The sequence below is a fragment of the Bos mutus genome, chromosome 1, assembly GCF_027580195.1.
Source record: "Bos mutus isolate GX-2022 chromosome 1, NWIPB_WYAK_1.1, whole genome shotgun sequence".
NCBI lineage: Eukaryota > Metazoa > Chordata > Mammalia > Artiodactyla > Bovidae > Bos > Bos mutus.
Genome location: NC_091617.1, coordinates 95,031,284 through 95,056,119, shown reverse-complemented (window position 1 = coordinate 95,056,119; position 24,836 = coordinate 95,031,284). Strand labels below are relative to the sequence as shown.

The window sequence follows — 24,836 nt, the reverse complement described above, 5'->3', positions numbered from 1 at the left end:
CATTTAGTGATTTTGGCTTTTTGAAACCCCCTCAGTAGCCACAGTGACCAAAAACACAGCTTTATGTCTAAAGACAGAGCCTTGTGGGCAAGTAAGTAATTCAGTTCAGCCTCTGCTTCCCTGGTGGCTCAGATGGTAAAGAATCTGTCTGCAATGCAGGAGACCTGGGTTTGATCCCTGAATTGGGAAGGTCCCCTGGAGAAGGGAATGGCAACTCACTCCAATATTCTTGCCTGGAGAATCCCATGGACAGAGGAGCCTAGCAGGCTATAGTCCATGGGGTCACAGAGTCGGACAGGACTGAGCAACTAACACTTTCACCTTCCTTAACTGATAATGATATTGTTAATTGTAAATCCACATTTTTTTCACTCTTAAAAGAGAGGCAGAACAGAGAAAATATCCTGAACTCATCCTGGTCTTTCAACATTGAGGAGAATAAAGACAAGAATCTATTCATTCATTCAATCATTCATCACCATTCATTTATACAAACATGAAAACACTGGGCCCTAGTTCCTATGAACTTCCCTCTGGGACAGGACAGTCACTTCCTAGGGCTGCTATAACAACTTACCTCAAACTGGGTGGTCTAAAACAACAGAAATTTATTCTCTCACAGTTCTGGAGGATGGAGTACAAAACCCATGTGTCATCAGAGCTGGTTCCTTCTGGAGGCTCTGAGGGAGAATCTGATTCTTGTCTCTCCTCCACATTTGGGTGGGTGCTGCATTCTGTGACTTGTAAACTCACCACTCCAATCTCTCCCTCCCTCCTGTCTTCACATAGCATTCTCTTCTCTATCTGTGTCTTTTCTCCTCTTATTGGACAGCAGCTATATTGTATTATGGGCTTCCCTGGTGACTCAGATGTAAAGAATCCACCTGCAGTGCTGGAGACATGGGTTTGATCCCTGGGTTGGGAAGATCCCCTGGAGGAGGGCACGGCAACCCACTCCAGTATTCGTGCCTGGAGCATCCCCATGGAAAGAGGAGCCTGATGGGCTACAGTCCATGGGGCTGCAAAGAGTCGGACATGACTGAGCGACTAAGCACATACTGGATTATAGCCCACCCTTATCAGGTATGACTGCAATTTAATTTGATTACATCTGCAGACCCTATGTTCTTCTAAAGTTGTATTCATAGATACTGGGGGGTTAGAACTTTCACACATCTTTTGGGGAGACACAATTCAACCACAACAGAGAGCATGTACCCCCACTGTAGGGTCACAGTTGGATTATCTTACCACCTTTTCCACCAAGCAAGAGGCTATCACTAATGTTAAGGAGGTTACAGCCTAGAGAGACAGAGATTTACAGATCTCTCTATCTCCCTTGCTCGTATTGGCAGTTATGGTTTTAGCTCTGTGGGTTTCACTGTGCCCTTTCTGCCCATCCCTGGCTGAAGACTGTAAGCTCCCAGAGCACAGGCACCATATCTGTTTTCTGCTTCCCATTACATTCCCATCTCCTTGTAGATTGCCACTAAGCATTTAATAAATAATTTTTGAATGAATGGATGGATGGATGGATGAGTGAATGAATTGATTAAATACAAGCAGGAATGACAAAGGCCTATGCATGTAATAGTGATACACACAACAGATCCACAGTGAGGAACAGAGAGGAAGAAATAATTGACTCTGATTAGTAGGATGGTAGAAGATTTCAAGAAAGATTGAACTCAGTCTTGCGGGATTAGTAGGAGCTCATAAATAGGTAAGGAATAAAAGGTATTCTCTGCTGACCAAACAGTATGAGCAAACAGGTATAAAGCAGTTAATCTACAGTTTTTGGGGGGAACAGTTAATAGACCAATTAAGCTGGAGCAAAGGGTACCTAAAAAATGTGAAAATGCTTGGGATGAAAAGCAGCTCATAGAGGACTTTGAGCACAGACTGGTCTGAGTGCAGTTGCCACTGATCTTTGTTGAGAAGGAAGATGATGCAATCCTACCTGTGCTTCAGAAGGAAAAAAATAAAACATTTTTTTAGTTTTAAAAATATAAAATTGGGCACTCGCGGCAGCCACAGCGCAGATTCGACTTCACTCGCTCGCAGTTCGCTCCACGCCCTCTGCAACCATGCCTGACAAACCCGATATGTCTAAGATTGAGAAGTTCGATAAATCGAAGTTGAAGAAAACGGAAACGCAAGAGAAAAATCCACTGCCTTCGAAAGAAACGATTGAACAGGAGAAGCAAGCAGGCGAGTCGTAATGAAGCGTGAGCCGCCAGCATGCACTGTACATTCCACAAGCTTTGCCTTCTTATTTTACTTCTTTTAGCTGTTTAACTTTGTAAGATGCAAAGAGGTTGGATCGAGTTTAAATGACTGTGCTACCCCTTTTCACATCAAAGAATGGAGAACTACTGACAACGTAGGCCGCGCCTGCCTCTCCCATCTGCCTGTATGGCTGGCAGGGAAGGAAAAGAACTTGCATGTTGGTGAAGGAGGAAGCTGGGTGGGACGACAGTGAAATCTAGAGTAAAAAGCTGGTCCAAGGTGTTCTGCGGGCTGTAAAATGCAATTTAATCAGAGTGCCATTTTTTTTTGTTGTTCAAATGATTTTAATTATTGGAATGCACAATTTTTTTAATATGCAAATAAAAGTTTTAAAACCTGAAAAAAAAATATAAAATTAAAAATAAAAGGAAAAAATATATAGAAACGATTCATGTTCATGTTCCTTCTTTATCCTCTTAAGTGATAGTTCTTATATTACTACAAGGAGTATTTTATATTTAACTGTGCATCTACTATGTATTTATTTGCCTAAAGAAACAAGAATTATACACAAGTGATTACATTTTATAGTTATTATCACATCATATATGCCATTTTATTATATACATTATATAATTAATTATATAGCATAATTAAAAGATTATATCTGAGAAGTACTTAATAGGATGATGTCATACTTCTTAAGCGGAGAAGGCAATGGCAGCCCACTCCAGTACTTTTGCCTGGAAAATCCCATGGATGGAGGAGCCTGGTAGGCTGTAGTCCATGGGGTCGCTAGAGTCGGACAGGACTGAGCGACTTCACTTTCACTTTTCACTTTCATGCATTGGAGAAGGAAATGGCAACCCACTCCAGTGTTCTTGCCTGGAGAATCCCAGGGACGCGGAAGCCTGGTGGGCTGCCGTCTATGGGGTCACACAGAGTCGGACACGACTGACGCGACTTAGCAGCAGCAGCAGCAGCATACTTCTTAAGGGCTTCCCAGGTGACACTAGTGGGTAAAGAACCCACCTACCAATGCAGGAGATGTAAGAGATGCAGGTTCAATCCCTGGGTCAGGAAGATGCCCTGGAGCAGGGCATGGCAACCCACTCCAGCATTCTTGCCTAGAAAATCCCACAGACAGACGGAGCCTGGCAAGCTGCAGCCCACAAGGTCACAAGGACTGAACTGAACTGACTTAGCATGCACGCATGGATGCACAGTTCCTAAACCTTTTCTCAGGACAATAACCTGGAACTGAAAGCCAGGGGAAGATGGACTATCTATCAAAGAAATAATTCATTTCACCTGTAGCAAAGCATTCCAACTTCTGAATCAAGGCTAATTTCTTTTTCTTTTTCCTGCATTAGGGCTTGGCAAGCCCACAGGCCAATAACGCTCACATCTGAGGACGTAGCAGGGTTACCATCTGTTGCTATCTCCATGAAGCACCAAGGACCCCACTGACATCTGGAGAGTAGCCAAGCCCCATTAGAGTGGGGCCTGAAGAAGATACCCCAGTTATCCAAGGAGATCTGTTCAGTGGCAGAAACTCTGCCAAATGAAGAGATATTTATTTATGTTCTTGATGCCTCCAGAGGTCTTTGAAAACAATACAAACATTCTTAGAAAGAAGTATTCAACCATTCACTCACCTTATAAAGGAATTCATGATATGGAACTGTTAATCGAGATAAATAGCTACCCACAGGGAATCTGCCCCAGCCAGCAAGTTCTGGTTAGGTAAATGGGACACTGGGTGCATGGGGAGGGCCTTGTGAGCAGAGTGGAAGTGGCATGAAGAAGAAAGAAAATTTATTTCAGTCTCACAAACCCTACCAGGTAGGCCCCAGAATTACTCATTGATAGTCATCTCTTGTTATTTAGGCTATAAGACACCAGCACAGTCAGGACTGTGTTATGTCTCATGCTGGTATTTAAGTCCTAGCACTGTGCAAGCATATAGGTGTCCAATTAACATAAGCTGCCAGGCAGGAGGGTCTCAACCTTAAGCACACCCACTACATATATTAAAGTTACATATATGAGTGAGTTTACCTCTCCCACTGAACAGTAACCTTCCAAAGAAAAGAAAGGGTGCTTGTTTATTCCTAGTACAGTGCCTGACACTTGGAAAGTACATAATTCCTGAGCTTAAGGGCACTTAAATACCTTGCACAAAGTTAAATAGCTAATTAACAAGAGGCTTAGGTTTGAGCTACATCTGTCTTAATCTATTAATGAAACCTATGCTTTTTCCTACTACTTGGTTTGGCCTAAACCTAGTCTTATGAAAGGACTAAGATACCTTTGGAAACAGGTTAGCCACTGTACTCCAATCTTGTAAGACAATCTGTGTAATTACTTACTATGAGTATCTCAATCATTTAATGTCCAGTCAAAACACAAGGATAATTTAAACATATGCAAAACACATACATCCTAAATACTAAGTCCAAGATGTCATTTTCCAAAATATAGATTTTTAGGTACTAATGTTCCTAAATTTCTGTTTAGAAAGGATCAGTTTAGGTGGGCATAGAAAGTTTTAGAGAAATCCAAAGCAAAAATTTTTAAAAATCAATTCCCATTTTATGTATAGTTTAGTTCCTATTAGGAAATATTGTAAATTTCCTGTACTAACCCATTCTCTTAAAACTCCTAACCATGTTCTTAAATTAAGACAGACCGAGAATAACCTTTCAAAGATAATTATTTTTAAACTGCATTTTCTCACATGGCCTATGGACTGTATCCTTTTGCCAAAAGATTAAAAAAAAAAAACAACTGAAAAACCAACTTCTAAAATGCACTAGGCTTCTTTTATAAATTCTCAAATTAAGACATCTTATTTCAAGCATTTATGCAATATATTTCATTCCAGTAGACTGCAAAAATTAACACTCTACCTACAAATATATCAATAATATGAGTATAAAAGAATATTTATACTAGACTCATTATGTTAAAAAAATACAGGTAAAAATAAAAGGAAATAAATTCTATCTTGAGGAATACTTTATCCTTATTTACTTTAGAATTTTATAGAATTATAGAATGGACAACATTCTGTAATTTTTTAGAAAATGTTATCACTGTTGGGCAGAAATTCCCCACAGTTGATCTCTAACCATAGTCTAGAAAAAAATTAGCATAAAGACATGTTAATATGACAGATAATGTTCTTCCCATTACTGACAAATTTACAAGTTTAACTGTTATAGTTTATAAAAGACACCTTTACCATCCTTTCTTGGAATTGTTGATAAAAAGTTTTGGGAAGATTTTAGGAAAGAGTTCTAGGGCAAGATATTCAGCGAACTTAGTTGGTTGGTTGACTAGTTGGTCGGCTGACTAAGTAATTAGTTGCTTGGATAAACAAATTCTAAGTGTCCATCTTGGATTCCTGAACCAATAAAATGGATTTCTGAATATTTGATTAAAGAATCAAGTTTCTTAAAACCTCTTCAAAGCTTCAGTTTCTCAAGAGAGTCAATGAAAAGCATTAGGACCTTTTTAAGGTACCAGAAGTTAACAAGGAAAATGCCCTAAAAAAGATCATCAAGAAATTCTCCAGAAGGTTATAATCACCTTGTTGTATATTTGATCCCTGGGTAGGGAGGATCCCATGAAGGAGGAAATGGCAGCCCACTCCAGTATTCTTGCCTGGGAATCCCATGGACAGAGGAGCCTGTCAGGCTACAGTCCATAGGGTGGCAAAGAGTCAGACATGACTTAGCACACACACACATGATCATGATGTGCTAACTACTCTAATATATATTCCACTGATGTCTTCCAGAAGCATCAACTTAAGAAGGCAGGATGTCTTAAGTGTCTGCTTACCAGGGAAGTAGGTTTCTACTGAAATTTCAAACATTTATTCTTAGAGGAATTTGGAGAGATCCTGAGACGCTTAATAAAATGACTCTGAAAGCATCAGAAAGGACAGTCATGAAGTATACTCAGTATTTGATGGCCAGTGCCTGCAAAAGAACCTCATTCCCAGAAGAAGTTGACCTCCTTGGTATATTTCTTCTCTTATTACTGATCAGAGCTTCCCAGGTGGCACTAGTGGTACAGAACCTGTCTGCCAATGCAGGAGACATAAGAGACATTGGTTCAATCCCTGGATGGGGTAGATCCCCTGGAGAAGGGCATGTCAACCCACTCCAGTATCTTTGCCTACAGAATCCCATGAACAGAGGAGCCTGGCAGATTATGGTCCATAGAGTCACAAAGAGTTGGACATGATTGAAACGATTTAGCACATATACACACATTAATGATCAAGTCAAAGGAAAGGGGGCCTTCTATGAGCCCCTTGGCTTCTTCCACATTGGCCTATTATACCTGAGTAGCTTACCTGTTCTATAATTAGCAGGCAGTGCTAAACAGAACAAAGATGTTCTGATTTTAACTCACTAGTTAAATATCCATGATGACATTCTAATGTGTCTTGTCTTTTGTCTATAGAGTCAGTAATAGAATCATATAAACTGCTATTAAGGATTTTGAAAGTGAAAGTCGCTCAGTTGTGTCCGACTCTTTGCAACCCCACGGACTATATAGTCCATGGAATTCTCTAGACCAGAATACTGGAGTGGGCAGCCTTTCCCTTCTCCAGGGGATCCTCCCAACCCAGGGATGGAACTCAGGAGATATTGGTTCAATCCCTGGATGGGGTAGATCCCCTGAAGAAGGGCAGGTCATTGCATTGCAGGTGGATTCTTTACCAGCTGAGCCACCAGGGAAGCCCAAGAATACTGGAGTTTAGCCTATCCTTTCTCCAGCGGATCTTCCCAACCCAAGAATGAAATCGGGGTCTCCTGCATTGCAGACCTTCCTGGTTCTTTACCAACTGAGCTATCAGGGAAGCCCAAGGGACTTTAAAGATCCACAAATAAAGAGTTAAATCCAGAAGATGATAAAAATTCAGTAAAATTATATATTAAGGGAAACAAAGAAATTGATTTACCTGTATCACCATCAACTTCCTCAGGTTGAAAATGTAATGAGAAAAGAGATATGATTAAGTTTTATGACACTTACAGGGAAAAAGTATTTCTGATTTCAGTACTATCTGAAAGGATATAGTCACTATTTCTTTGTGGTTCAAAGGTAAGAGTTTCTTATCATCAAGATTTCCTTCTCAAATGTGTGATTCATGAAAAATGAAGCAAAAATACTTAATGCATATCTATTTTTTTGATTTGAACAACAACAACAAGAAACTTGTTAGTAGTCTTCCAATGAAATAATATTAATCCCAAGTGGGCGGACACCACGCAGAGTAATTTTACCTGGTCCTCACATTTTTTAAAGGCCTTGTCACCTTTGTAAATAACTTTCCAAAAGATAGGGCAAGCAAATGGCATTTTAAAGAGGTTGTGTTAGAAAGAAGAAACATATTTGGTTATTAATTTTCTCATTATTGTTGGTTTGCCTAAACAGGACTGGCTGCATGTCTTTGTCCAACATGGAGGACCAAATGACATGTCAGACTCTACAGGCAGCTTCACCAGGAAGCAAGTATCAGATACAAGATCAGAGGCTGTGACACTTGTAACTAGGATCATTCCAATTAAAATTAGGAAAGAAAACAAAATAATAAAAATAATTTTTAAAACTGTACCGTAGTGAAATAAAAGGAGAGAAGAGAACAACCATTTCTTTAACAACAGCTGTGCAGACTAATTAAAAAAAAAAAAATCATTCATATACTTTCAAAACCACTCATTCCCAACTGCTGCCTTCATACTGGCAAATCCAAGAAATTCAAGACATGTAAACAAGAATAGATTTGCCCTTAAATCCCAAGGTCAAAGGCAGCATCTGTTGCTTCAGGGTAAAAGAAAGGCTTTCTTTTTGCTGGCTAGTTCATTGTGTGCTTTTTTATTTTAACAGAAGAAAAAAAGTAAATGCATATTTTCTAAATGTTTCCACATTACCTTTAGGTGGTACAAAATAGAAAAACCTGTATAAAAGAGAATAAACATCCAGTATTTTGATATTTGAGTTACATGGATGAAAGCCTGGCCCTGCTGTGATTTTTAAAGCTGACAGAAAATATTATTTTCATACCAAGACCCCCTCTTGCCATTTGGCTATTTAATTATTCAAGGAATTTCTCTGCTTATAAAGATTAATAACATCAACTCAAGCCATTTCTGAAAAGCACTTTCACCTCCTGTAGGAGACAGATGGACCACAGGAAAACATCCTATCACATTACATACGGGCAGACAAAAAGATTTCAGATTACCAGATTAACACAACCAGCAGGGAAAGAAAGGGAGAAGTACCAAGATAGGAAATAACCGACAAATGGAACCAAATATTCTTCAGAGCCATCATTTTGAAAATAAACATAATTTGGAACCCACTGTAATTCAATTTTACCTGTTTCAAGCTTCCAAACCTGGCTAATTACCATAAATGTCAGTTCCAATTTAACCAAAGACTTTGAAAATCTAGTGGAACCTTATTAAAACACATTGGTATCAGGGGACCAAGGCACCACCTGCTTTCAAGGTCTTTTGTGTGTTAGTGAGAAATGTGTTATGAAACCAAGTGTATGCCCTGGACCCACAGTAGAGTAGATTGTGGGATTTTACTGTACTTTCATGTTATTTTAATTACCAGCATCCCCCGAGAAGACATGCTTGCTCCCACAAAATCTAAACACTTCCTATCTATCAATTCTCTCACATATGAACGGACTTCCCAAAAGTATTTCCAGAAGGATGTATATAAAAAGATTGCAATGTCATTAAAATCACAGACGAATTGTATTTGCAGATTCACAGAAGCAGGTGGCATTCACTTTTTCATGAATATGTTTCTAAAAATCAAACACTTACTTTTAATTCCACAACTCATACAAGGATCATTCTCATTTTCAAGTAAATAATTCAGAAAAAAGTCAAGTACTGCCCCTTCATCAGTTGCGCTCTCAATTCTCACCAATAACCCATTATCATTTACTAAATACCTTCCAGAACTGTTTACAAGCATATATAAAATACATTTTTGCATAATGTGCTTAAAAAAAAACTGGGATCGTACTGTATTTTCTACAATTCCCTTTCACCATCCCAAGTGGCTCAGAAAATATACCAAACACAATCTGAAAACTCAGTCCTTCTACCACAGACCTATGTGGACACAGAGGCAAGCATGCATGCATACTTAAAAAGAAGTGGTACCAAAAAAAGCTCCTTTGTCTCTTATTTCAGCGGTTAGCTACATAGGAAAGCTATAAAGCAAAAATGCCATTTTTTTCCCAACAAAGTTTTTACTTTGGTACTAGTTATTTTACTTTAGTGCAGGACATACCCAACTGTGGCCAGCAGGCAAGATCAGATCCAGTCTGTTTTTTTGTACAAGACCACCTGTTTTTGGTACTAGCCAGTGAGTTTAAAATGACTTCACATTGTTAAACATTTGGGAAATTTTTCCTTAAAGGATAATATTTTGTGACATGTGAAAGCTATATGAAATTCACATTTATGTCTGTAGATGCAGTCTGACGGGAATACAGCCATGCTCATTCCTCTGCCTATTATCTAAGGCTGCTCTCATGTTACAAGGGCAGTAACTGAGTAGGTGTGACAAAAACCCAATTCCCAAAAAGCCTAAAATACTTACTTTTGGCTCTTTACAAAAAGAAGCTTGCCAACCTCTGTTTTCGTACATGAGATTTATTTCCCCAATATCTTACTCATGAAAGTTTTTTTATATGCCATGTGAACACTCTTTCAGCGGGTAAAGATAGTCAGAAGTCACATGGGAGGCAGGAGCACAAAATGGGTCTCTTAACCCAACAAATAGGTAATTTGCATACAGATCAAGTTCCAGCTTCAGTCAGCTCTAAAGTCTAATTCATTCGTCTTTCTGTTGAGCACTCCTGTTCCAGGTCAGCACTGGCCACCGATGATTCCAAAGTCAATTAGATGGACATCAACTCTGCCCTCAGGGACTTCCGGTCCAATATATTCATTACACTTGTAAGAAATTACAAAAGCATAGATTGGAGGACTGAACGTGGTCTGAGGGGTGGGATGGCATTTGAAAAGATATGAAATAATTTCAGTATCATCAGGTTGAAAACTCTGAAAACACTGTGTAGTTGCTACCCGCCCCCAAAATCAAGTAGCAATGAGAAAACCTGCCACTACCCCACTATCTCTGTGTTCTCACACTCTGTTCTTTATAAGCTTTTATTTAAAGCAAAAGGAGCATTGAACCTCTAATGAGATCTCTATCCAGTTTATGACTCATATCAAAGTCTGAGTGCACCACCAACAGATTGCGAGGGCAAATTTTCTTTTTAGTGTGTGTTAGTCACTCAGTCCTGTCCAAATCTTTGTGACCATGGACTGTAGTCCACCAGGTTCTTCAGTCCATTTGCATTCTCCAGGCAATACTGGAGTGGGTTGCCACTCCCTTCTCTAGGGCATCTTTCCAACCAAGGGATCAAACCCAGGTCTCCTACACTGCAGGCAGACTCTTTACCATCTGAGCTACCAGCAAAGCCCTTTTTTAAATGTATCTAATCTAATCTGGAAAAGGTCAGTTTTCATTCCAATCCCAAAGAAAGGCAATGCCAAAGAATGCTCAAACTACCGCACAATTGCACTCCTCTCACACGCTAGTAAAGTAATGCTCAAAATTCTCCAAGCCAGGCTTCAGCAATATGTGAACCGTGAACTTCCTGATGTTCAAGCTGGTTTTAGAAAAGGCAGAGGAACCAGAGATCAAATTGCCAACATCCGCTGGATCATCGAAAAAGCAAGAGAGCTCCAGAAAAACATCTATTTCTACTTTATTGACTATGCCAAAGCCTTTGACTGTGTGGATCACAATAAACTGGAAAATTCTGAAAGAGATGGGAATACCAGACCACCTGACCTGCCTCTTGAGAAACCTGTATGCAGGTCAGGAAGCAACAGTTAGAACTGGACATGGAACAACAGACTGGTTCCAAATAGGAACAGGAGTACATCAAGGCTGTATATTGTCACTCTGCTTATTTAACTTCTATGCAGAGTACATCATGAGAAACGCTGGGCTGGAAGAAACACAAGCTGGAATCAAGATTGCCGGGAGAAATATCAATAACCTCAGATATGCAGATGACACCACCCTTATGGCAGAAAGTGAAGAGGTACTAAAAAGCCTCTTGATGAAAGTGAAAGTGGAGAGTGAAAAAGGTGGCTTAAAGCTCAACATTCAGAAAACGAAGATCATGGCATCTGGTCCCATCACTTCACGGGAAATAGATGGGGAAACAGTGGTAACAGTCGCAGACTTTATTTTTCTGGGCTCCCAAATCACTGCAGATGGTGACTGCAACCATGAAATTAAAAGACGCTTACTCTTTAGAAGGTAAGTTATGACCAACCTAGATAGCATATTAAAAAGCAAAGACATTACTTTGCCAACAAAGGTCCGTCTAGTCAAGGCTATGGTTTTTCCAGTGGTCATATATGGATGTGAGAGTTGGACTGTGAAGAAAGCTGAGCACCAAAGAATTGATGCTTTTCAACTGTGGTATTGGAGAAGACTCTTGGGAGTCCCTTGGACTGCAAGGAGATTCAACTAGTCCATTCTAAAGGAGATCAGTCCTGGGTGTTCTTTGGAAGGACTGATGTTAAAGCTGAAACTTCAATACTTTGGCCACCTCATGTGAAGAGTTGACTCATTGGAAAAGACTCTGATGCTGGGAGGGATTGGGGGCAAGAGGAGAAGGGAACAAGAGAGGATGAGATGGCTGGATGGCATCACCGACTCAATGGACATGAGTTTGAGTGAACTCCGGGAGTTGGTGATGGACAGGGAGGCCTGGCATGCTGCGATTCATGGGGTCGCAAAGAGTCGGACACGACTGAGCGACTGAAGGGAACTGAACTGAACTGAATCTAATTTGATTTCAGTGTAACCAAAACCAGGACCCCTCCATGGAAAACAGAAATTAGACTACCATCCATCTTGCAACCATCCAATGCCATTTAAAAACTAAAAGCAAAACACCACCCTGCCTAATTCTACAACGTGATGCCAGTGGCCACTGGCAGTAACAGCTGGTCACTCCCAGGCAGAACTCCACCCAAATAACAAAGGCTCGTGTCCAAATAAAATAAATCAACACTATAGTTTTCATAAACTTGAAATTCCCAATCACATAAAGTGAAAGGAAAGGAGAGGAATGGAAAAAAGATGATTTCAGCAATAGTCTACAATCCCTATGTTGGGAGGACTTTGGGTGATGCTCTAGTGACTTCGAGGTGGTACACCTTTAAGGCTTGAATTCTTGGAGTAACTGAGCTGTGGGGACATTCAAATTGGGTCGGAGTCTCTCACTCTTCCAGGCTTCCTCAGTGTACTGTGTTCCAGCTGACTTCACAGAGAAGTAAGCAAGCGTAAAAAGTCTCTAGAGAGAAGCAGCAACTGGAATCTAGGACAGAAAGAACAAACGATTGTATATGGCTGCTGCCAGGTCTCTGCTTTCAGGCTGAGAGTCCCGTTCAGAGATTTGTATCTGACACTTATCTACACTGGTTCTCACATTAAAACCAAAGCTGGTGGGAGTCAGGTGTTCTATTCATCTAATTGATGGTAATGAGATGGTCACCTTCACCTACACAAAGACTCAGTACCTCCACCCACACAAAGACTCAGTTTGAGAGTTAGTTTCTGTGATTCACCAAAGATAATAATCATACAAGAGAACTGGAGTTAGCCAAGCTTTCAGAAACACCAGGCATCTGACCCACAACTATCCAGATAGCACCGAGCTCCAAAATGGAAAGTTTAACTCAATCTTCAAGGCAAGACTATTGGTTAAAGGGAAGAACTCAGATTGGCTGATACTGTTTCTAGTAATAGGACAGCCTTTCTCTGCAAACAAGGCAGAGGCCAGGAAGATGAACACCAAGAGACGAGAAATGAGAGGCTGTCCAAAACTAGAGTGGCAATGACGAGGAAACAAGGGCTTACTAAACAAAGAATCCAAAGGCAAAATGCCTCTGCTGACTTGGGGCTAGGTCTGGAGATTAATAAGAAGCCCTGGACATCTTCGTGGCCTCCAAGTATTTCTTTGCCATAAGTTACAAGAGTTGTGTTTAATAAAAAATATTTAACAAATAATACTTCTGGATGCCCAGGTAGACTACTTACATTTCATATAAATTAATTCCTTAGTATAAGTATGTCTCATAACTAAGTATGTATTGCAGGATATACTCACACTAGAAAAAATTAGTCATTTACCTAAAATTCAAAAGGTCACACATTCAAGCAGTCAACTTATTCGAATATTTCATACTTACTGGTTATGGAACATACTTAGACCAAAACATTAGTTTTTTTCTTTCTGAAATTTAAATTTAACTGAGTATCCTGTATTTTATTTGGCAACTTCAGTTGTAGCAAACAAAAATAGCCAAGGTCAGTGACATTTTAAGGGTTTAGGGAAGCAGATGACAGTTCTCTAACATGCCAGAAGGCCAATTTGGAAGGAGCTTATTTTGAGTTTTGATTCATTCATTAGTTGATGCTAGCAGAAGGGCCAGGAGGTCAGGAGTTTTTATTTTAAATCTGCTTCCACTGCTTGTATAAAAAAGAAGAAAATTTTGCTGATATCAGGAACCTGTGCCTGAAAGCAATTCCCAAAGTCCTGCAGGGTAGGGTCCACTGTGTTCCCGAGCTTCCTCTTCCCCATCCTGCAGACATCACAGTGACTGAGGTCCATAATCACGTCCTAGGTTCCCCTGGGTTTACCTTGTTAATACTGTTCACCTAGGATGGCAAGAGAGGAGGAAAATTGGAAATGTTTCCAATAAACAAGATCACCCATTTCAGGGCCCTAAAAGTCATCAGGACCAGAGTTTCAGATCAACAAAGAGGAGAGCAGCCAAAAGGAATCAGTAAAATCAAGAGGAAAACTACAGAGGCATTTTGAATCAATCTTTGCTTTTAAAATGCTTTTAAAACTTGTTAGCCTGTTTCTTCTGCTTGATTATGTCATGTATGTGAAAAAGTAATGGGTAATCTTAGGCACTTAAATTGTCTCAAGCTAAAGCTACCTTATTGATTCTCCCTACAGAGTATTGTAGGCAGACATACAAAAGAAGTATGTGTTAATTGCTCAGTGATGTCCGACTCTTTGCGACACCATGGACTGCAGCCGGCCAGGCTACTCTCTCCATGAGATTCTCCAGGTAAGAATACTGGAGAGGGTTGTCATTCCCTTCTTCAGGGGATCTTCCTGACCCAGGGATTGAATCCAGGTCTCCTGCATTGCAGGCAGATTCTTTACCATCTGAGCTACCAGCAGGCATCTAATCTAAGAGTAACAGTTTCCCTAACAAACATCCTAAAAGGCTTATGTCCATCTCTTTCTCCCACAGGAAAAAAAAAATTCTCATTTAGACTCCTTAATTACTATTAATACTTAGATCTAGATATTAATAAAATGTAATCAGGTATTAATAAAATCTATCCCAGTGATTCTCAAACACTAATGTGCATATTGAGCACTTGGGGGGCTGTCAGAACATGGAATGCTGCCCTCTGTGCCCAGAATGGTAACCCCATGGGTCTTGGGTAGGGCCTGAGAATGTGCATTTCTGAAAAGTTCCCAGGTGATCCTGATGCTTCTGGTTCAAACTGTCCTTTGAGAAACCAAAATCTGTGCCATTGCAGGTAGTGGCATCGTTTAATGCCTCAGTTCATACTGAGTACTTAGGAGTTGTCATACCATAGAGGCACACCATCTCTGCCCTTGAATGTGCCCCTCCTAGGATTCCTATCTCGCCTGCCTGTATTTTTAGACTGTCTAGAAAGCCTCAACTCACAAACACATACTTAGAATCATCCACTCCTACAGGATGTCTGCTCTGGCCTATAAACATCCCCACTGCCAAAAAGCAAGAAGCCTTGTAAAAATGATGGATTTTTAGAGAATCTTTGGTAAAGAAAGGAAAGAAGCTGTGCTGTCCCTGGGATGGGATTCCTACTCTAAGACAGAAATGATTTCTGGGGTGTTTGGGATTGGGAGGGGGAAGTCCCTTGTGCAATTATATCTCAGTGGGATTTGGTTGAACTGGTTGGGTTCTTTCTCATGCTACATCATACTAGTATGGAGGGTGGAGAGGTCAATTATCTGGATAATGTATTAGAACATACAGAAGACCTGGGTGGAAAAACACTGGAACCTGCAGCAAACTGCACTGAGGAGAGGACTATGGATTATGGCTGCAGACCCAGCGTTATGTGTGTTGGCATAGGTAACACAAATATTCTATTGACTCCTGGCACATAAGCTACCTTTTCTGGCCCCTTGCCTTTTCTGGCCCCTTGCATCTAGGAGTCACGTTGTACTTAATGGAATGCGGAGAGAATGGCCGGGCAGTTCCAAGCCTGGTCCCTAAAATGACCCACAAAAATGGATACTCTCTTCAACTCTCTCTGCAGGAATCTCTGAGGAAGCCCTAGGGGACAGTGTGATTGGATCAAAGTCACCAGCGTGCACTGCTTGAAAAAGAGCCACCCATCAAAATACTGACCCTGGACTTTAAGAGCAAGAAATAGACTTTAGACCATTAAGCCACTGAGATTTGGGGGTTATTTGCTACTGCAGCATAGCCGAGCCTTCCTTAACTGATACAACTAAATAAAATAAAGTGCAATGATTGTCCCCTTGTCATCTGAGCCACACCAGACTAATCGCCCACTCTGTTCTTCTGTACTACATAGAACCCATACTGACTTTACTCCAAAGCAGTGGCTCTCAAACTTGGCTCACTAAGACAATCACTTGTTCAGGAATTTTCCTGGCAATCCAGTTGTTAAGATTCTGTGCTTCCACTGCAGGGGATACCGTTGATTCCTGACTGGAGGAATTAAAATCCCACATGCAGAAAATCACTTGTCTGAAAAACGAATACTGAGAATACTGAGCCCTCTACAGACTCACTGAATCAGAATCTCTAAGACTGAGGCCAGACCGCATTGCAGACTTGCCTTCCTGGGGCTACAGTGAAGTCCTTCATTTGGCTCCTATTTAGAGACTGCGTAATGTTTCTCCAGGTGCCTAGTTTAGGCCATTTTGATAGGGTTACTAATCTTTACCAAATTATTTTGAAGTGAAGACTTTAAATTATGTATTGGCAAGAATCAGATATTCAAGTGTAATGGGTTTAATTAATTTAAAAGCTTCTCTTTTAAGATGATGCAATAATTGGCATAAAGCCTGAAATGCCAGAAATACCTACCAGTGAAAAAGATTTAAATGCTCAATTGAAATGATTTGCATTTTATGGGTTGTGAAGGGAGTATTTAAATATGTAAATGATATTGGCTTCCCACCCTCTCCAGCTTGGGTGTAGCTTGTTTGCCTTTCCCCACCCTCTTTAAAGGAGTTCCTTTGCCCCTAGAGAATGGAGGGAATCACAGGATGGACTTTGGCCGTCCCAGGAAGTCACTGAGGAAGCCCAGCCTGAGGATCCTGTCTCAGTCAGAGCAGAAGAGTCCCACTGGAGTTGTCAGAGACTGGTTGTTGTTTTTTAGTCGCTGAGTCAGGGCCAGGCTCCTCTGTCCATAGGAATTTCCCAGGCAAGAATACTGGAGTGGGTTGCCATTTCCTTCTCCAGAGGATCTTCCTGACTCAGGTATCAAACTCGGGTCTCCTGCATTGGCAGGCAGATTCTTTACCACTGATCCAGACTGCTACTTCCCTGTTAATTCTCAACACACCACCACTCTACCTCAGGGCCTTTGCGTTTGCCATTTCTGCTACAGTCTTCCTCCAGATAGCTGAAAGACTTGCTCCTTCACCTACCTCATATATGCTCAAATGTTACACTACTCTTGAGGCCTTCAATGAAGCAAGACCCCATTACTACACACACACATTCCTTATACCCTATTTAAGTTTTCTGTATAGCAACTTCAGCATCTGACTTATTAAATATTACTTGTTTATTTGTATAGCATGTTTATCTCACATGAGATCCATGTATCCCTGGGGTTTAGAACCTGGCACATAGGAGGGTACTAGATAAATATTTTGAATGAGTACATGACCAATCCTATTTTCTCAAAGATTACTGAATTTAAATAACCTAAGTATTCGGGGGCCTTAAATAAAAGATGGACTGGGCCCTGATATCTTGGTTATACAAATAAGAGCAGGGTTTTCTTAGGACTGGACAGTTTTCATTTCTTACTGCTTGGTGTTTTGCTTCATTCTGGGCAAATCTGTCACCGAATTAAAGATGCAGTAAAAGAGTTGCCCTGAAAATATTCAATTTCTCATGTCTACAAAAAGTATACTTTAACTAATAGTTTCTGGTTTTTGCTTGCGAATTTATAGACTAAAATACCATGTATTATAGGAAGCCTGAAGCTTTGCAGAGCGGCTGTGCTCTAAAAACATGTAACTCAGGGCTTCCTTCCCCTCAAAGAGATGTTATAAAATGGCATGGTGGCCAGTTCACACTGGTCGGGTGGCTACTGAAGCACCCCTCCCCAGCCTCTGCGAGGATCCTGTGCCATGGGAAAGCACGTCTTAGGCAGGAAGAGAAGGTTCATAGGGTCACCCTCCTATTATCTCAGTGCAGGACTAGCTGTAAGCAAAATGCAGAGGAAGTCTAGTTTTGCCTTCAGTGTTTTACCAGGATCTTTCTAATGTCTCATGAGGCCACAGTCTCAACCCTGCAGGGAACCTAGTCCCCACTCTGCAAGAGCACTCATCCAGAGACTTCATCCTCAATCAGTCTTTCATACGAAGAAAGAGCAACCCTTCAAGACCACTTTGAGGTTTGTTCAAAATAAAAGGGTTAGAAGAAAAACACACACTGTAATTATTTACCCATGAAAATTATTGACACTTTAGCTCCCAAATATTATTTGCCTGTAAAACAAGTATACAACATGAACTCAAAACACTAATATTTCATTTCATTTCTGCTTATACTGATCATTTTTAATGCTAAACTCAAGTTGCTGAAGTGAGATTAAATCCTTGGACTATGAAGACAGCAGGGTTTGAGTCTTGGTTGTCATTAACTGGCTTTGTGACCTTAAACAAGCACCTTAACATTTTTGAGACTCATCAGTAAAACAGCAAGAAAACGGAACTAAACCTCCAGATCCTTGTGAGGCTTAAATAACACCTAGTTCACCCTACTCCAGTACTCTTGCCTGGAAAATCCCATGGACGGAGGAGCCTAGAAGGCTGCACTCCATGGGATCGCAGAGGGTCAGACACGACTGAGCGACTTCACTTTCACTTTTCACTTTCATGCATTGGAGAAGGAAATGGCAACCCACTCCAGTGTTCTTGCCTGGAGAATCCCAGGGACGGGGGAGCCTAGTGGGCTGCCGTCTATGGGGTCGCACAGAGTCGGACACGACTGAAGCAACTTAGCAGCAGCAGCAGTTCAAACTAAGGCTCAATTCAAATCAGTGTTTTGTGTTACTGTCATTTTCAAAAATGATTTAATATTACAGCAAGTATTTTTTCTTTGGTTTACGAGGTATTGAGATGCTTATTTCTTATTAAGAAATATCAAATACAAAACTTTTTAAAATAAAGAGGATGTAGTTGAAAACATCAGGGTTTCTGGACAAAAAAAATGTGTCCAATTTTCAGATCTTTTACTAACGAGTTGTGTGTCCTTGGGCCATTGACATTGAAGTATGTGTTTCAGTTCCCTCATAGATAAAATGAAGGTAAAACTTCCAACTTTCAAGGTTGTCATGAGAAACAAACAAAAAGGTATAAAACTTTAGCACACAGTGGGCTCCATTGGTATTCTGAAGAAGTAGATGGCAAAATAAAGAAAATAAGAGAATTAATCCAGTTTTACTTTGGCCAGTCATTAGCTAACAATCAGCCACTGTGAATGAAAAAAAGCCTAGCATAGGCAGTGAAATGTGAAGTGAAACCTAATTCATTTTTACAATATGACCTACTTCGGGCTATTTTTGATTCACAGGAAAGACCAAAGTTACAAGGAGCTGATTCTGCAAAGACTGTTCATTAAAAGCATTTTCTTTTCTTTTCTTTATGGCTTTCAGCTTTGAAGGATAAGAAAACACATTTTCAGTTACAAGCATCCTTTGAAAGACCCCTGGCACTAATCTCACAGTGTTACTTTCAAAATCTATGCAGTGTCAAAGGTTGCTGCAGACTGGGGAGAGATGGAGAGACTGGAAAGAAAGTGGTTTTTAATTCCCCTCAAGTATGCAGCTTCCATTAGGCAGCTCTGAATGCACTAAACAGATGATTCAGGTCTTAGTATTTGAAGGTTTGCAAAAATTAAACACTGAATGATCTTCTTTTCTAAGAAGTACCAGTAGGTACACCTAGGTGTATGGTCTGTGGAGAAGGCCTAGCTGTGACAGGACAGTTTTCCACTTGGGACACAAATATTCTTCTTAGATACTGATCCCTAATCACTTAAGAGCTATTTAATCTTAGACAGCAGAACAGCTGAAGGAAAAATATTTTCAGCTGCTTTGTAGTATCTCTGTAAAGTGCCATTGTCTTTTCTTTCGGAGACCACAGTATTCTTAAACCAATTTAATCTACCCGCTAACAAAGATGGATGAAGAAAAGCTTATTTTCCCACAGGGCTAAACAAGGATTAATGATAACCAACCAAATTGTTTCTTAATTTTCTTTTCTTTTCCCTCTCCAGCTAGCCTTCTTCAGATAGAGTGTATAGATTTTCCCTTAGTTAAGAAATGTTAACAGAGAAGGCAGGAGTATTCTAAAAACAGAGTTGATTTTTGGTGTTTTTGGTTTTGTTTCTGACATCCCAAGGATTCTGCCTTATAAACTGGAGGAGGGATGGGGATGTTTTATAATGGCGGGGGGGAGTATTTTTAACCTGCAGATGGAGAATGTGGGGGACAAAAACTTCTTGGGAGAATCTGATAAATGATATTGCCAGTGTATTCTCCAAATCAAACCCAAATGAGAACCACTGCTATGTACTTCAGACCTTCCGTCGCAATTATGATGACAACAGATCAGTTCATTAGGACACTCTCTTCCCATCCACACGGACACCTGAGTTACAACACCCACAGGGCTCCTACCCAAGAAGAATAAATGGTGTGTAGGTGGGATAGGTCTGCTTGGCCTCATTTCAAAACATAGGGACAAAAGGCATTAGACGATCATCCCCTAAAATAACAGAAAAACTCAAGTTATGGAGGTGCCAGTTGTGACAAAATTTTTGAATTGAATAATATAAGCCTTTGAAACTGACATGAAAACAAGATGCCGTGATCTTCTGAAGCTGCAGTACATGTTCTAATGCCTGACTGGGGGCAAAGCTCTAGGGATCGTTAACTAGTTCCCAAACCTTGGGGTGAACCAGCTCCTCTCCTTTTTGAGTGAAGAAAGGGGCTGCCCAGATTTCGGGCCTTTCCCCAGCCCCTACCTCAAGAGCTTCCATTCAGGAACAGCGTGGCAAAGAAAACCTACTCAATACCAACTGCTGTCATTATCTAATGTCTTCTCTGATGACTTGACTTGCTAAAATGACAGGGTTTATTATTTTTAGCTTTCAGCTTTGGGGGGTTGATCAGTCAAAATAAAGTATGAAAATAGCACCTACTTGGTAAATGCAATTTCAGATGACTGCATCTTAAACTCATATCCATTATAGACTCATATAAAACTGATTTTTATTTGACTAAGGAAGTTTGAGAAGAAATAATAATAAATACTTTTAAGAGGCAGAATGAATAACTTTTGCCTTAAATACAAGTCTATTTTGGAATCAAATCCAAAAGTAAGTTAATGATCAACAACAGATTCTTTTAAAGTACTTCAGGATAGATAGCAAAGTTAAAGAGGGTTTCTGAATGTTCTAACATTCCATCTAGTACCTGTGAAATGCTTGAGAGCTCAGTTAAATGTAGCATTATAAATAGGTGGTGGCCACACATGCCTTTAATGAAGAACATAATTTTTTTTTCTTTAAAAACCTCCTTTCAAGTAAACCTACGGACTTCCCTGGTGGTCCAGTGGTTAAAACTTTGCCTTCCAATGGTGGGGGTGAGGAGCGGGGGGCGGGGTTGATGGTGATGGTGGTGTGTGTGTACAGGTTTCATCCCTAGTTGGGGAGGTAGTAAGATCTCACAGGCTCACGGCCAAAAATAAAAAATAAAAAGAACAGAAACAATACTGTAACAAAGTCAATAGACTTTGAAAATGGTCCACATCAAAAAAAAAAAAAATCTTAAAAAAAAAAACTTAAAAATTATGCAGCTCATGATAACATTAAAGCCACAGAAAACCCTTTTTATCATTTAAAAATAATTATTTTCATTTTATAAAGTTTATAGAGGAAAATATGTAAGATATAGTGGAACCCTATCCTTTCTTTGAAAAAGAAAAGCTGTTCTAATATTAAAAGTCTGTTTTTTAAAAAGTAATGATTGTTTTTTTAATACTGTGGAATATTCAGGAAAACACAGAAAATTATAGAAAAGAAAAACAGCTATAAAAATAGGCATATATATATAAAACTATATATAAACCTGTGTGTATATGTAGTTTCATATCCTATTTTCTTTGGAATTAATATGGCATTTCCCCATGTCATTTCCTCATTAATACTGTTTTGAAGGGCTACTTATATCATATGGTTAAGCTCAAATTAGTTCAATCATTCTCTTACTGTAAATCATTTGTTTACTATTTTTAGTGATCAGAATTAGCTTTACACACAATATAATTGTGCACATTTCTGATCATTTCTTCAGAGACGGATGCACATTTTTACACACAAACTGCTTTCCAAAAAATTAACTCTTTTTTTTTTTTTAATTTCCATTTTATAGACTTACTTTTGAAGAGCAAGCATCACCCAACCTCAGCTCCAAGCACGGCCACACATGACAACCTTTCCCAGGGGCCGGAACCCTGCCAGTTTCACTTCTATGGCTCTTCCTGGAAAGCGAGTCAGGATGGAATATCTGCTGTGAGTCAGGGCTGCTGGAGCCAAAGAAAAGGTGTGAGATGCACAAATGCCTCCGGGTAATCCTTCTGCCAGCCAAACCACCTCCTGATTCAGCTGTAACCAAAAGCCAGGTGCATTTACTCAAACAGGAATCACTGAAATTGGAGCAGGGGGCAGGATGGCTGAGATGAAGAAAGATTTTTATCAAGAGTTTCAAGTGTCAGATTTGGCACAAGATTCCCAGTAAAAGAAAAACAGAGATACTCAGACACTGTCCATGATGAAGTGCGGCAATGCTTAGAGCTGAGGCTGGGTGATGCTTGCTCTTCAAAACTGGAAAAACCTCAGCTGGGGATTTTGTTTCCCTAGAAATTATTTGCAAATTTGAGGGCATTTTGTTGGACAGAATGACTGAAAAGCAATAATGAATGGGAGGAGGTAACGACAGTAATCTGTGATATGCAGGTGAGTTCCATTTAAAAAAAGAATCATTCAATACTGACATTCTTGGAGATATTTTGTCTGACAAGAAGAGGGTAGGGAGGCGAATGGAGTCTCTTTTGAATGTAATTTTATTTTGCTTTTCATTTATTTTTAGTTTTATATTGAAGTATAGTTGATTTATAATATTGCATTAGTTTCAGATGTATGGTGAAGTGATTCAGTTATACATATACATGTATCCGCTCTTTTTCAGATTATTTTCCCATATAGGTTATTCCAGAATACAAGTAGAGTTCCCTGTGCTTTTTCATTTTAAATTCAAATTTAATCATTTGGAAATTTAACATAAAATCTGGCTTCTCTCAAAAAAAAAAAAAAAATCATAAGACCTGACGACAATTCCCATGGCAATGACTGGGAAATGAGTAGCCAAGCCCCCTTTGACCTGGGAGGACTGATGTGTTTGACTCATTAGAATGACCTGCCTGGAAAGTCTCATCCTCCTGTAAGGTCTCTCAGAGGTTTTCTCAACTCGTTAGACTGGGGAAATTCTAGAAAAGCCCCATTTTAGTGCCCATGCACCCCATGCTCAATTACAGGAGAGATACAGCACCCCTCCTGCCAAAGATAGCTTTCATTGCCACCTCCTTTCCTTCCCTGACTGAGCTGGGCAATCCAGAAGTACTCCAAATGGAGCCTGAGAGCAAGGCTCCCAGTGCCACGATTTGTTTCTTCCCCTACACCATCACCACCATTACATCACCACCACTCCCTGGACCACTCAAGCACCAGGGCCTCCGCCACAAAGAATCCTCCCTGCAAGCTAAAGAGGATCTTCCCAAGCTCCAAGAGAAACTCCAAACCCAAAAGCCTCAGGCTAGCAAGGGCCAAAAAAAAAAAAAAAAAGACATACAAAACACTACAAACTTCACCAAGGAAGTAGATCCTGTTAGATTCACAATCTCTGGCCCAGATTCAGGTCTCTCTCCTGGGTTTGGCCTTGTCACCTAGGCCCTCTAAGTCCTCATTTCCCTTTCTGTAAAATGGGGATAACAAGACATCCTTCACAAGCTTGCCGGGGGTGTAATGAGATCTTGAGCGTGAAAATGTCCTTCGTGGGTCCTGGTGTGCAGTACGGGGCTTGGTGGATGTTAGGCGAAGGTGAAGTAAGTTAATAATATGCTTTTACTTCCTCTGCACCCAGGGTAACATGTCCTTGTCTGGACAGCTACACGTGAGAAAACAAAATATCAGATGCTTTATCTGCCCCTGGGTACAGGGTATATTAGCTCCTTCCAGTAACTTCTAGTGTCAAATGGGTCCATTTCTTTTATCATTGTTTATTCATTGATATGCTGAACAAAATGACAACTTCAAGTAAAAGATTGGTGCCAAAAACAAGCATAGAAAATGCATCATTAGCACTGAGTCTAATAAATCCTGTATCAGAGATCAGAAATGGCGTTCAAGGCAGGAAAGGTGACTGACTACTTCCTTGTGAAAGAGACCCAAGAGGTCAGGGCAGAAAAGGAGAGGTGTAAGTTCCGCCTAAAGGCACACTAGAAGTTCACCTGGAAGACAATAACAAGAGATGCATTTCAGACAGAAGGCCCTCTGTGCAAACAAAGACAATGAGACAGTGTCAAGTGCTTTTGAAAAAATACAAGTAGTTTAAACAACTAATGCACCAGCGCTAGTGAGAGAGAAAGGCAGGCGTTGAACCAGAGGACCCAGCATCCTCCCATAGCAGGGCTTGGATACTGGAAATGAGAAGGTTTTAAGAACTGGAAAGATGGTGTCAGGGTTGTCTTTTAGAAAGATCACCCACTCAGCCTGCAATCTGTCTGCTGTTTTGGTGTGTCTGTCTGTCTCTCCACACACACTCCTCCACTGTGACTGTAGCAACAGAGGGCCCCTCCCTGAGCAGATGGAGTGAGCAGAATAGAATCCTAGAAGGGGTACATGGAGAGATGAAGGGGAATGATGAAAATTGGAGGGTGCACGGAACATAGATTGTTTCCATCAGGACCCCAGGGCAACGGAGATTTTTCAGGCCAAAGGGCTGATGCAAGGCCACATTAGGGCATCTGGAAACGCCCTTGCTCTGCAAGGGTCTCAAAAATATGACATTCAGTGTGAAAGAGCCTTCTAAAAATAGTCTAGCATCCGGCA

The 24,836-nt window shown here is 40.4% G+C and overlaps 2 protein-coding genes across 10 annotated transcripts in view; one reads left to right on the top strand and one right to left on the bottom strand.

The window, feature by feature from the left end:
- The window catches only part of TNIK (TRAF2 and NCK interacting kinase), a 406,980-nt gene that overhangs the window by 268,305 nt on the left and 113,839 nt on the right, over positions 1-24,836 (bottom strand). The gene's annotated exons all lie outside the window — the stretch shown is intronic.
- Positions 2,012-2,626, top strand: LOC102280434 (thymosin beta-4-like). The gene has a single exon (XM_070380132.1). The coding sequence runs from the start codon at positions 2,088-2,090 to the stop codon at positions 2,220-2,222; it is 135 nt and encodes a 44-aa protein (XP_070236233.1). The 5' UTR covers positions 2,012-2,087; the 3' UTR covers positions 2,223-2,626.

Coding starts and splice junctions, on each gene's coding strand:
- LOC102280434 (XM_070380132.1), top strand. CDS start 2,088: ATGCCTGACAAACCCGATATGTCTAAGATTGAGAAGTTCGATAAATCG.